General features: G+C 43.9%; 1 protein-coding gene and 1 pseudogene across 1 annotated transcript; one reads left to right on the top strand and one right to left on the bottom strand.

Annotated features, from left to right (window-relative positions):
• Positions 1–3014: 3014 nt before the first annotated feature.
• On the bottom strand, positions 3015–6476 carry LOC126071311 (lupus La protein homolog; annotated as a pseudogene).
• Positions 6477–7796: 1320 nt separating this feature from the next.
• KLF17 (KLF transcription factor 17) lies at positions 7797–10940 on the top strand. Its single transcript, XM_049875537.1, has 3 exons — positions 7797–7820; positions 9491–10349; positions 10696–10940. Exons 1-3 carry the CDS (start codon positions 7797–7799, stop codon positions 10938–10940), a joined length of 1128 nt encoding a protein of 375 aa, XP_049731494.1.
• The last annotated feature ends 3454 nt before the right edge of the window (positions 10941–14394 follow it).

Genomic DNA, 14394 nt, shown 5'->3' on the forward strand with positions numbered 1-14394 from the left:
CATAACAACATACGGAGCTAAATGTTGGTCCACTTTTTATTATTGCCATGTGGTGGTAATTTTAAATACCTGTGATAAAATGATCCTCTCCAAAAACATCTTTTTGTTGATCTGAACAATTGCTGTTGAGTTTTGTTAATATACGTAAACTTCAAACTGGCACATTTTTATTACTGCTACTTTAGTAAACAATCCAAACTACTTTCCATGGTCTCTTAACTTATCAAGAACTTAAAAGTTAATTTGGAAAATGCACCATTCTATGGGTCCAGTTATTCAGGTTTGGTGCTCACCTTGGGAGCAATTTCTGTCTCCAACCCCTGTGACCTAGATACTTCTGTGTTTAAACAGCAGATGCAAAATAAACAACCATGACTTAACAATCAGTGATTGTAAAGCCAAAGAAACTGAATTTTTCTGTCATTCTTTGTAACCAGTTGTAGTTTTTGTGTTAAATTTAAGCCAATGAAATACAGGCAAACTCAGAGGCGAAATAGTTTTGCTCAGTAAGCGCAAATTTTAATTCATACATGAAATATTTGACTAAATTTGAATACTTTTTAAATAGAAATTTATTCTTGGTAAATTGCTAATTGTTTTAAAGCACTAGATAAATCAGGAAGATAAATGTTATGCCAGTGGTGAGATTTAATAGTTGCCTAAATTTTACCTTTTCCAGATGTTTTGGCTTCATTAAAATTCACTTATTAGTTACTGGATGTTCATTTACGTAAAGTATTATATCAGACTAACCGAAGGATCAAAGTTCGAACAGGTAGATGTAAATGTGATTGAAATAAACAGTTGTGCTTTTTTTTTCAATTTTTGTACCATAATATTAATTCTATTTATTTATTTTACTGATAAGAGTATTCAAAGTTCAATAAAGAACATTTTTGCTTCTCTGTTTCTTATCTCGCCATTATTATTATTTGTTTTATTGGAAAGACTAAAATTTGAATTATGAAAATAATTTTGTCTTGCAGAGGAGAGGGGTGTTAAAAATTATTTGCTCCATGCTTCACATATTCATTCCACAAATATTTTCTAAGTGCCATGTTAAGAGAAGAAGGAGCCCTAGTAGATCAGTGGTTAAAGTGTTCAGCTGCTAACTAAAGCGTTGGCGGTTCAAATTCACCAGCCGCTCCACGGGAGAAAGATGTGGAAGTCTGCTTCTATAAAGATTACAGCCTTGGAAACCCCATGAGGTAGTTCTGCTCTGTCCTATAGGGTCTCTATGAGTTGGAATCAACTTGACAGCAACAGGTATGTTGGGAGAAATGCTAGGAGTATGGAAACTGGAAGAAGCATCAAATAAGAGTCAGAGATGGCCCCCAGATGAGGTGACACCTGAGCTGAGGCCTCAGCAGGTGTTAGCCATTGCATCACAGTCACCATCTCTCAAGGGCTGCTCTCAGCCCTACCCCATGTTGGGTGCTGGAGACACTCAGGTGCTTGCTGTCCTACCTGTTAGATAAAACAAGCGCCTCTGCTCTCACCAAAGGCCCATTAATCCATTTGTACCCAGGGTTCCATCCTCTCTTAACTTATCAAGAACTTGGCTCCTACAGTTAAGCTCTCTCTGTTTCAGTATCAGTTTCTCCTGTATTGAAGGATCCCTATCAGCCTATACAACAACATGACCTCCCTTAACTCCACGTTCCCTTCTAACTACCACCTCATTTCTCTGCTCTCATTCATAACAAAACTTCTTTGAAAGAGTTGTTTACAGGGTCTCACCACCATCTCTATGCTGACAACACCCAAATTTACATTTATGGCCTGACCTCTCCCTGAGCACGTTTAATAGACACATCAAAATCAACATGTCTAAAATGGAATCCTTGTTTCACCTGCCTCCAAATCTGCTCCTCTTCCCACCTTTCCATTGTCACCAAACGGCACAGTCATCATTCAGTTGTACAAGTCAATCATCAGGGGTCATCTTTTTACCCCATTCTGATCCATTAGCAGGTCCTGCCCCTTTTAATTCCGAAGTATGCTCTAATCATCATGGCCACCATCCACCAAAACACCAACATCTCTTGCTTGGAGCACTCTTTTAGCTTTCTAACTGTTATTTCTGCTTCCATCTTCCTCCCTCCACTCCCAATAATCCGTAAACCTCAAAGGAGCCAAATGATTATTTTAAAATGTAAACCAGGTCATATCAATTTCCTGCTTAAAATCCTTCCATGGTTTCCCATGGCACTTAGACGAAAATCCAAACTACTTTCCATGGTCTTTAAGAACCTAGGTAGTCTGTCCTGCATGTCTCTCCTCATATTATATTACTCTTGCCTTTGCTCACTTCACTGTGGTCACCTGGCCTTCCTAGTCTCCCTCTAACAGCTAAGCTCCTTCTTGCCTCAGATCCCTTTGATCTTCTTATGGGTGGTTCCTTTCAAAATGTAGTTCGAAGCTCCCATTATTCTGTCTTGTGCTCTCCACCACATTCACCACCATCTGAAACTATATTCATTATTGACTTTACTATTCATTTCTTATCTCCCCTTTAGAATGGACATTCCTTAAGAGCAAGGACTTTATTCTGTCTTGTTTGCCATTGTATCTCTAGTGCTTAAATGCAGTGCCTGGGACACATTAGGTACTCAATAAATATCTGTGGAATAAAGAAATCGTGCCACGAAGCTCCTAGTCTTCAGGTTGGACAGGGAAAGGCAGAAATAGAGGTGCCCAGCCTGCAGCAGACAAGTGGTCCTCCTGGAGCTTGGCGCAGGAGCCCTGACCTGGTGTGGGTGGGAGGCTCTCCTGTCGGCTGAGGTCCAACGCCGGCCCTGCCACCCTATCTAGCCTCCTTTCCCCATTTCTCAGCCTGCCTGGAGTTTGAAACCTGGAAGTCCCCACTGCTCACTTGGGTCAAACAGAAATGTTCAGACTGGAGGGTGAATGGGGTAGGAAGGGCAGGGCGGCCATAATTAACAAGTGGTAAAGGTGTGGTGTGAGATACCCTACTAGTGACCCTACCTACATTCTGGTAGGCTGAAGACCGACTAGGCAGGCTGGGCTGGGCAGGGTGGGGCTGCCTGCTGATGGGTGCGGCAGGAGGGTACAACCCTTGACTCCGCCCCCGGCGCGGTGGGAATTAGATGCTGAGCGCGGTGATTGTGGCGTGGTGCTTCCCGGAGACCTGAGCTGCGACGCCACAGCGGCCGGCCTCGGCTCTGGTCTGAAGTGGGCCTGAAGCCGCACATAGTCCGGATGTGCAGCCGATTCGAGGCCGAGATGGAGCAGGAGGCCAAGGAGCTGAGCACATGGCAGAAGGCGGTGCGGCACCAGCCCGTGGCAGTGAGTCCGGGCATCCGCCCCGGGTCGGGTGGGGCTCTGGGCCAAGAGAGAAATCTGGGGTGGGGTGGGTGTAGAAACCCGAGGGAGGGAGTTAGGAAGGATAGGGATGGGAGATCGAGGACAGAATCATATGGCGTTTATTCAATTAATGTTTACCCCCATGTTCGGCGCTGGGGCTGAAAGTTTCCAGGCAACTTCCCATAGAGGCCGGGGCCGGTGGCAGGGGATGACTCAGGTACCCAGGAAAGCCAAGACTGCCCTAGGGAGTCAGCAGGAAGCGGATAGGGAGAAAAAGAAATTTTTTTTAATTGAAGGCCTAGTAAGTGCTAGGTCTTTGCCAGGCCCTGGGAATACAATGTTGAGTTTACCATAAGACAATATATTATACCATTTTATTGTAATTAACTGGCTGGTTGAAACCGTACAAATTGCTGTGAAGGAGGAGTACAGTGGGCCCTGGACACAAATGGGAGTGTTTGATCTGAATTAGGGGGTGGGAGAAGACATCCTAGAATTTGATCTGGGACTAGAGAACTGATCAGGTGAAGCATGTCCAGGCCCTAAAACCGGAGAGAGTATGCCACGTTGAATGATAGAGACCAAGGCCAAGAGATGGTGATGGGAGATTGGCTCAAGGGGAGTGGAGGCCTGGGCCTCCGACACCATTATGGTCATGCAGGGGCTGATCTGGCTTTTTCAATAGCAGAAGGAAACCACTGCTAAGTTTAAACATGATCAGTCATAATGGGATTTGCATTTTTAAAAAGAGTACTCTGGTAGATGTGGGCAGAATGCAAGGCAATGGTTAGAAAGCTATTGTGGTAATCCAGGTGGGAATTAAAAATATCGGCCTAACAAGAGAGATGAGAGTGGTGATGGAGAAGAGTGAATAATTCTGGAGATGTTTTAGAGATAGACGCCACAAGAATTGGTAATTAATTAGGTGATGAGAGAGGCATCCGGGATAATTTTCCAGATTTCTGGCTTGCACATTTGGGTGAGAATGGTTTTGACATTTTTGCTACGGAGAGCAAGAATGAGCTGAAACAGGATTAATCATTTTTTCAGGGGAGAAAGGTAAAGATGATCTTGAGTTTCCAACAGAGTCCATTTGTAGTGCCTGTGGGATGCCCAGATGGATCCGAGCAATAGGCAACTGGAAAATTCAGAAGTGATAGATTTAGAAGGGGCTGTAGATTTAGGAATAATTGGAATATGAACAAGAATGGATCCATTCACATGGAAAAGATTGTGCAGAGGGAGTAGAGTAAGGGAAGCCGGCAAAGGAGATTGAGAAGGAGCGGGCCAGAGATAAAGGAAGGAGGAAAAAAACAGGAAAGTATGTCACATGTGGCCAAGGGAAGGGTGCATTTTAATAAGAGTGTGGCCAGTTCTTTCAGTAGCTCCTGAGAGGTCAAGCAAAAAACATTCTGGAAAGTGTTGCTTGCATTTAGTGACATGGAAGTCATTGGTGAAAGCTACTTCTTTGGCAAGATGGGGGCCAGAGTGAATGTGGAAGAATGATAAATTGAGGTAGTAGTGGTGAAGGTGTGTTGAAAAAAACCCAGCGCTGTCGATAACTCTAAAGAAGATTGTGAAGAGCTGGAGAGAGAGAGAGTCGTTGCTGAGTAACCCAGAAATACCCAACCAATACTCATTTATCTGATACCTGTTATGTGCCTGACATTGTTCTAATTTCTGAGCACATAGTGCTGAATAGACAGGATCTCCCCAACCCTTCTGAGACTTTTTCCTATGTAGGAAACAGCATTATCAAATCTATCAAAATTAACGAAAATTTCTTAATTCATCTTAGTGATGCAGTCTTTATTCATATTCCCTAGTTGTTCCTAAAATGTTTTTTTTACAGCTGGTATATCCAAACCAGGATCCAATGTAAGGCCACATGGTGCATCTGATATGTCCCTTGCATCTCGTTTAAATTAGAATCGTTTCTTTGTTCATGGCCCTGACTTTCTGTTTTTCATGATCCTGGCTTTTGTCTTGTAGAATATTTTTTCTTTTGTATTTTCCAGATTGCTTTCTTATGGTATCAGTCAGTTTGATCTGATCAGGGTAATCCCTTGTATTGCCTCTAAGCAGGAATTAGATCTTAAACTTAATCGGATTAAAAGTTTTTTGGCAAGTGGTAGGCTTCATTTTGCATGACCTTGGGAGCTACATCTGGCTTCGCACATTTAGTATACTATGTTTGGCCATTGTATTAAGGTCTTTGATCTGTTCTTGCTATTCGAAGTTAGCCTTTCCCCCTTGTGTCCAGAAAGTAATCTGCGTAATAGCACCTTTGTTAGCTGCCTATGAGTTGGCCCTTTGACTCATTGCGACCTCATAAACAACCTAATGAAATACTCTTGGCTCCTGAGCCATCCCCATGATCAGTTTCACCGTGATATGAGAAAAAGGTTGTGCAAATTTTCTCCGTAGGTCTGATCATCTAAGTCATTTGAAAATTTCAGCAAACAGCCCATCTTTTCTTCTAGAGATTTCATTTCAACACCTTCTGCTAACTTCTGTTTTTCATCTTGTTCTTGTTTAGCTCATAATTTAGCTTCCAGTTTATTTTGCTTTCTTCATTCTTTTTTGCAAACTAATATTCCTTGAAAACTATTAGCAGGTCTGAGTCTTTGTACTTCTGACCAGGGATCTTTACAAACTTACTAGCGGATTCAGTGCTATCAAACACAACAAATATTGATCCCTTAAATGCTTTGTGCAGTGTTCTTGTCATCAGAATAGTCAGTACTTGACCTTTGTCTTCTAACCATTCTTTATGTCATCAAGGGTTCCATCAGTTGGGAAGACTTTAATATAAACAGATCTGTTTTTTACATCATTTTTATACTCGTCAGTACTTCAGGGAGGGGTTTGCTTGGAGAACTTCTGATTTTAGTTTTATCTTCACTCATTTCCATGAGTTCTACCTTTTACTTGCTCATTGCTTCTATTATTACATTAAAGTCTGTTAGGTGGTTTAGCCTGTCAGTTTTTTTCATTATCTCTGAAGGTACCCAGCCTTCATCCAGTTTGATCTGTTCCTTTAAAAATTTGTCCTGTGGCAAATTAAAGTCACCAAAATAATATTCAGCTTGATGACAGATTTTGGCCTCTAGCACAGCCATTTTTTCACTATCACCATTTTCAGCCATTGTTTCTATCTGAAAATTTTCCTTTATGGTTCTGGTCCTGCAGAGGCGCTCCATGGGATCAATAGCTGCGACAGCAACACGTTGACTTCCAAGGGCTGCTGGCTGGCCTAATGTGCTTAAAGCCTCATGATCAGTTTCAGATTGGACCATTGTGTTTTCACTGGCCGATTTTCCAAAGCAGATTCCCAGACCTTTCTTCCTAGTCTGTCTTAGTCTGGAAGTGCTGCTGAAACGTCATCAGCATCGTGCCGTTGTTGTTAGGTGCTGTTGAGTTGGTTCTGACACATAGCGACCCTATAAGACAGAGTGGAACTGCCCCATAGGGTTTCCAAGGAGCAGCTGGTGGATTTAAACTGCCAACCTTTTGGTTAGCAGCCGTGCCCTTAACCACCACGCCACCATGGAATCCACCACCAACAGATGTATGGTGGTTGCTCATGAGGCACAGTGACCGAGAATATATACCTTACCTGAAGCCAAGCCAAACCAAACTCTTTGCCAGGTTGATTCCAACTCCTAGCAACCCTGTAGGACAGAGTAAAACTTCCCCATAGGGTTTCTAAGGCTGTGAACCTTTACAGATGCAGACTGCTACATCTTTCTTCTGTGGAGTGGCTGGTGGATTCAAAATGTGGACCTTTTGACTGGCAGTCGAGTGCTTAACCGCTGTGCCACCGGGGCTCTTTGATATTACCTTAAAACCAAAAAACCATTGCCTTCGAGTCGATTCCTACTTATAGCAACGCTATAGGACAGAGTAGAGCTACCCCATTGGGTTTCTAAGGAGCAGCTTGTGCATTTGAACTGCTGACCTTCTGGTTAGTAGCCAAGTTCTTAACCACTGCACCACCAGAGCTCCTGATGTTACCTTAAAAAAACACATCCAAATGTCCAGTTTACCTCAAATTTTGACACGACGTATTTGTGCCTGAATAAAAAATTTCATTAAGTGTTGCAAAATAGTGATATTCAAATTTCACCATTTCTTCTTCATGTATTAGTTTTCATTCCTCTGTAAAATAGAACTTTTCTTAAACAACTGGAATTAGTTGATAATTTTGAAATAATGGTTTCTGACTGAGAAGACAGAATAAATGCTTAATTATTTCACTTTAATTACCAGTTTTCAAAGTTGGGCTAATAGCTGGCCTTTTGTCACTTTGGGCTCATGAATTTTTATGGATTCAGCCTATTTCAATCAATAATTATTTCGGATGCCCAAATTGTTAGAAATTTGGCCAGTGGTAATGCTCAAGCTGACTCCTGTGTCCTTTTGATATGTTAATCATCTTTGAAAACTTCCTTATTTTTTGGCACAAGATGTACCAGGCTTATACCTTCTTTGTACTAGATTTGGAGTCAGCAAATTCTCCAAGGATCATTACTCATTTTAGTAAGGAATGAAATTAGAGACCGAAATCTGGGCGCTAGTGGTACTCATTGTTACTGGAGTGGTAATTGCTTCTACAGGCCATTTCTGTGAACAAAGCTAGAAAATACATATTTTAAAAAATTGTGAGTTTGTATAGAATATTTCCAATTCAAATTTAGCATTGTTTTTACTTCTTTGATTTTTATAATAGAATTTTTCACTTATGCTGAAAGTCTCGATTTTTCACAATATTAAACTTATTTTAAACCATTTAATTGTGAAAATAATGCTCAAACATAAAAGTGAAGATAAACGTACAGTTTAATGAGTTATTATAAATACCTTTGAAACTACTACTCGTGTCAAGAAAGAGAATATTGCTGCCCCCCCCAGAATTCCCTTCAGTGCTTCTCTATCCCTGCTCCCTCCTTCCCTCCTAAAGTAACCCCCATCCTATATATCTGTTCTGGAAACCCTGGTGGCATAGTGGTTAAGAGCTACTGCTGCTAACCAAAAGGTCAGCAGTTCAAATCCACCAGGCGCTCCTTGAGGAGCAGTTCTACTCTGTCCTATACGCTCACTATGAGTTGGAATCGACTTGATGGCAGTGGATTTCATCTGTTCTATCATGTTCCTTGATAGCTGCAATTGCTTCCTCAAGTTTTTGTTTTCATTCTTATTTGAGTATTGTGTTCCATTTTTTCTTTGATTTGTGGCAATATTTTTCTAGTGAATTTTATTTTCCTTTTGAGAAATTACAATCTTCAATTTCTCTCTTTTTTAATACTTTAGCATCTTTTATGGATTTTTCACTTAGGTTTTTCTGCTCATATTTGAATGAATTGGCCATTTCTGAACCACCCCAGTGGAGGTGTGGATGGGAGGTGTTGGGATAGCCTTCCAAGTTTCTCAGCTCAAGAGCTCCCTCTTCTACTGCTACAGTAATGTTCAGTTTTTTAGAAATATGATTCTTACATTCCTTGTTTCCCTGGAATCCTTGTTTTCAAAGAGCTTTCACTACCACACTCTTCTTTCCTTCCCTTCATACCATTCACAGCCATCAAGGGATATTGCCCCCACTTCCAAAATGATCCCTTATTTTATATGTCTACCTCTTCATCTCCTGTACCTGATCATTCTCAGACCTGCCCACAGCAGTTTCCACTCAGGGTGAGGCTTTCTTCTGGAGAGAATATTTGTGGATGATTTCTAAGTTTCACTAAAGCCAGGACTCCTCTGAATCCTACATTCTTCCTACCTTTTTGGCTTCTTGCACCCATCCTGCTGGTTTGGGGTGTCCTTTTATCTTTATGCATATATAATTTGGAATTTGAAGGTTTTTTCTGAGTTTTGCTGAAGGTGTAAGTTGTGGAATATTTGTTCTCTTTGTTGCTTTGTATATACAAAAAACAAGTAAAGGAAGAAAAGTGGCGTGAATCATATCTAGACTTTCACAGCAATCCTATCAGCTAGACATACGTTTTAGAAAGTCCAAGGTGGGCAGTGCTCTGGAGACAGGATAGTTCAGGCAAGAGATGGTGGAGGCCTGGATTAGGATGGGGTCCTTGGGGATGGGGAGAAGGAACATGTAGAACTGGAATTTGAGCTAGCATTACCTTCACCTGACTCTCTTCTCTTCAAGGCTACTGAGCAATCAGTGTCCCTTTTGGATATATCTCCATCTCCCGGATGCAGTGGAGTGTACAGCTCTTGGAATCACAGCCCACCAGACATTCAACATTTTCCACAGGGCACAGAGCTGGCAAAGACCCCCTTGGTGTCTGCTGAGGCACCCAGGCAGAATGCGGGTGAATTGGGACCACAGTTCACTATGTCATTGCCTGAGCATGGTGTGAGCTACTGCCCCCAAGCGACGCTTATGGCTTCTCAGATGATTTATTGTCAGGGAGCATCTCCCTCCCAGCCAGAGATGATGATTTTCAATAGGTCCCAGATGATACCCTCAGGAGAGTCCAGTGTTCCAGGGGTATCCTTGACCTTCAGTGGGAATATAAGTATGCCCTCCAATGGGCCACCAGTCTCCACTCCTAATGCAATCCCAGTGTCCCACATTAGGGCTCCAACAATGCCTTATTCGGGGACCCCAGCAGTACCTTCTAACACAGCCTCTTTAACCAATAGAATGTTATTGGCCCCAACCATGTCTTCTACTGAGGCCCAGGCAATGCTCCCCTCTTTGACTCAGATATTGCCCCCCAGAGGCCCCTACAACTTTGGGATTCCTCCATCTACATCCTCATCATTGCTGGATTTAGAATCCCAAGACTCTCTTATGAGCTATCCAGACTCCCAGGAAGATCCCTTCCTACCTGAGCAGCCCATACCTGCTCCACAGAGAGCACAGCAGAGCTCCAGGGCCCAGGAAGAGGCACCCAGTAGGAGATCTCCAGTTTCAAGGCCCTACCACTGCCATTATGAGAGCTGTGGAAAAGCTTATACCAAGCGCTCCCACCTTGTGAATCATCAACGCAAACACACAGGTGAATGAGGTGTCAGGTCACTGGGGTGGGGAGGTAAGGAGCCCTTGTGCTAAACCACTGGTTTGTAATCATTTGTGATTAGCCTCTCATCCTTTAAGCTTGGAACCAAGTTATACTGGTCTAACCAACTTGCCATCCAGAATGACTGCCAAGACAATGAGGAGAGGCACTACTAATTGTGTTGGTGTGTTGGCCCCTGGCTGGTTTCTTATGCCTTCCCTTTTGACTCCCCAACCTTTCTCTGTCCCATAAAGTCAGACCTCAGGCTTTCCCTAACCATTCCTACCCACCTGCTGGCCTGTCCCCCTGCTTAATTCCCTCTCTTCCATGTCACTCCTTCCCCCAGGTGAAAGGCCCTACAGATGCCAGTGGGAAGGCTGTCATTGGACTTTCTCCCGTTCTGATGAGCTTCGACGACATATGCGGATACATACCAAATATCGACCACATAAATGTGACCAGTGTGGCCGACGGTTCATGAGATCTGACCATCTCAAGCAACACCAAAGGATTCATGTGTGGGTGCCTGGATCCCCAAACCTGCAGGCCAACAATGAACAGAAGGATGATCCTCCTGCTCCTGGTCTTTAGTTTAGTCTCCTCTTCCCTTCATTTTGGCTTCTGAGCAGCTAGTGTCTTTGGTAGGTGTAGGCTTAGATGAAGACAGAGAAAGATTATGGGGCACTGTTGAAGCCCAGTAAAGCTCTGGAGCCAGAGACTCCTCAGAGTTCCTCTCTGTCATGGATGCCCTCAGCCTCTTCAAGGCTACCTATTTCAGCCAAGTCTAGCCAGATGGGAAGATGAGGCACAGTAGAGGGGGGAACGTTATTAAGCTCTTTATCTTATGTCATTCATCAGCTTGAAACTCTTTAGTGACTCCCCTTTGCCTGCTAGATAAAATCCAAGTTCTTTATCTTGGCTTTCCACAGTTTCCGGAGCCAGACTGTGTTCAAGTCTTGAATTTACCACCTACCAGCCATGTGACCTTGGGAGCTATGCCTTGTTTCCTCTTCTGGAAAATGAGAAAGACAGTTTGGACACATCTTATGTACCCCATCTGGCCCTCACCAGCCACATGCCCAGAGTTCTCCTCCCACCACTTCCAGACTTGGGTGAAATACCCCACCACAGGGCATGGAATCTGGCATGCTAAGTAGCCGTAAGCAGCCCAGAAATATGGGGGACTTAATGTTTTTTAATGTTTGTGTATAAAATTTGACCAGTGGGAGATGGGAGAGACCCTCGTAGCCCTTCCCTCCCTCCCATGAATTGTGGCAAGGTACCATTTCTCCAAACAGTGTACCTCTGCGCAGGCTCCCACATAGCCCATGGACACACCTGCTATACCTCTTGTTCTGAAGCAGTACCCCTCTTGGTAACAGGTCGCCTTGTCACCTCCAATTCTTTCCTGCCTTGCTTCCCTTTTATCACTCTCAATGCCCTGAATTTGCTTCTCCCAAATAAAACATGGGCACTTAATTCTTGTTTCAGGCTCTGTTTTCTAGGTGACTCAGGCTAAGACAGGTACCTTCCCTTATAGGGCTGTTGAGCTAATTAATAGGTAGTGTATGTGTGGTGCAGTGGATCACTTTTATATAGCCCTTCTAGCCATGGTCTTGTAACTCCCACCAAAAGACTGGGTAGGACTATGCAAATAAGGTGCTGTGGCCCACCAAGGGAGTTGGACTGCTTGCTAATAGAAATAATGTGCACGACACCCTTGTGGGAGTGGGACTATGCAGATAAGGTGAATGGAACACTCATGAGGGGACTGGTCAGTTTGCTGTCCCGCTAGGCTTAAAATGAGCCATCCCACAGGCAGAAAGGGGGGACCTGACTACCACCAAGAAGAAGAGCTAGGAGTAGAGCATGTCCTTTGGACCTGGGATCCCTGCACTGAGACAGAGCAGTAACACTGGACACAGTGAGAGACAATGAGGAGCAGAGGCAGCAGAGCCAAGAGACTGGCAGGAGATGGCACAGTGGGCTTCCTGGCCCACAGAAAGAGGCTGTCCTGATGGAACTGTATCCTGAGCGTTCCTGAACCTGAATTGTAACCTGTTTCCTTAATAAACCTCAAAGCTATATGGTTTATGAGTTCTGTGTGGCCATTGCGAAGAATTATTGAACCCACCAATGTAGAGAGTGCTGTGGGAGGGACGGTTGATGTCAGAATTGGTAAAAGCGTTGGAGGGAGGGGGTATGTCTGACCTGTACCTCACAGGAATCAGCCTTGACCTGTTGATGCTGGTAATAATTTTCTCTCCCCCTTGTGAAGTTAGAGGAGGTCAGACGCTTCCACCATGCCATTTCTACAATATGTATAGTGGTAGCAATGAGTTGGAACCGACTTGACGGCAGCGGGTTTTTTGATTTATAGTGATTACTCTGGTGCTTGGCATATAGTTAGTTCTCAGTAAATGTTAGCCGTTCTTATTTCTTATTTTATTCCTACTCCTGCTCTTAATTCAGAGTTGGCTACTCTGTCTCTCTAATATTTCAAAATAATAAAACTACAGCATAAAGAATTGTGTGATACAGGAAAGTTTATAGTTTAAATACATGTATTAGAAAAGGAAAAAATAAAAAATGTAATTTAAGCTTCAAACTCAAGTAACAAAGATGTATGGCTACACACAAGAATTAATTTGAAATGAATCATAGTACTCAAGGTGAAAGCTTGATTGTTTCATCAAGTTGGAATCTTAAAGATCCAGGTTGTAGATGCTGTGTGTTGGGGTGTGGAATGGGGAAGGTACGAGGAGGCCATTAGACTGGGGCAGAGAGGGGCAGAGAATGCGGGAGACCCTCAGTGAGATGGATGATAACAGTGGCTGCAACAATGGGCTCAAACATAGCAACATTGTGAGGATGGTTCAGGACCAGCAAGGTTTCATCCTGTTATACGGGGTTGCTATGAGTTGGAGCCGATTCCATGGCACTAACAACAACAGAGGGAAGCACCCCATTGTGACTTTCCCTTCTCCCACCTAGCCGAGGCACTTTAAGTTGCAGGTACTAGGTATTAAAGGACCTGTCCTACTCTGCTCCTTCCCTGAGGTTGAAGGGATAATGACCCTCCAGGCAACTCAGCCAAGTACTTCAGAATCTCTTCTTGGGTTCTTTAGCCAGCCATTTTACTGACCAGCAAGCTAATGGTAAAAAGGAACTTGCCCATTCTATCGAGTGTCAGAGCAGGAATCGCCACCAGGACCTGTCTCCTTCAGAGGTAGATCTCTTCCCCAGGAGAAGGTGCCATCTAAAGGTATTGTCTGAGTCTGGTCTTGGTGCCTGGCACTGCCAGGTAATAGCCAGAGATGAATCAGGTGTGGTTCCTGTGGCGAAGGAACCATCTTGGCCTCGGGGCTGAGAGGCTGACGTATGTGCAATGGGTGTGAGGAAGGGAACCTAAAGGGAAGGTCAGGAAAGCTTTCTTGAAGAGGTGACCCTTGCGCCCAGAAAGAGAGTATGACATTTAATAAGCCCTCAAATATCTAAATAAACTGAGTTAGCAGGTGAGTGAAGGGGAGGAATATTCCGGGCAGAGAGATGCAGCATCTGGTGACTGCTCTGAGGAGACTAAACCTACAAACTTTGATGTAACAAATGTCTTTTGAGCCCACAATACAGAGAGCACTAGGGCTGTGGGGACCTGTGGTGGGGCAGGAGATAAAAAAGGGTGTGTTAGGGAAAGAAGGCTTCCCAAGGAGGTGTCTGAGCCAGAACTCCCATTTCCTGGACGTCCACCCTGAGTCATGCCTGTGCTGGGCATGAAAGATGCAGTGGTGTGCATGATGGTGTCCTGCCTCCATTGCGGGGCAGAAAGATCATGGACAACATTCTGAATTGTGCTCAATGCTGCCAAGGAGAGGAGCAGACCTCTGTGGGCTCAAGTTTATGCCGGGGCTCTGGGGAAACCCCACAGCTTAGGGGCGCACCTGCCCCTGCCCTTCCACCCTAACCCTATCCCACGTGTCTGCCTTAGTCTATACCCCTAGTGGTCACAGTATAGCCTGGGGCAGACATCCAAGTGCCTTCCGCCCAC

This window comes from Elephas maximus, chromosome 3 (genome assembly GCF_024166365.1).
Source record: "Elephas maximus indicus isolate mEleMax1 chromosome 3, mEleMax1 primary haplotype, whole genome shotgun sequence".
NCBI classification, from domain to species: domain Eukaryota; kingdom Metazoa; phylum Chordata; class Mammalia; order Proboscidea; family Elephantidae; genus Elephas; species Elephas maximus.

Coding starts and splice junctions, on each gene's coding strand:
- KLF17 (XM_049875537.1), top strand. CDS start 7,797: ATGTACCAGGCTTATACCTTCTTT. Junction 7,821..9,490: donor ACCAGGCTTATACCTTCTTT/GTACTAGATTTG, acceptor CTTCTCTTCAAG/GCTACTGAGCAATCAGTGTC. Junction 10,350..10,695: donor TCATCAACGCAAACACACAG/GTGAATGAGGTG, acceptor TCCTTCCCCCAG/GTGAAAGGCCCTACAGATGC.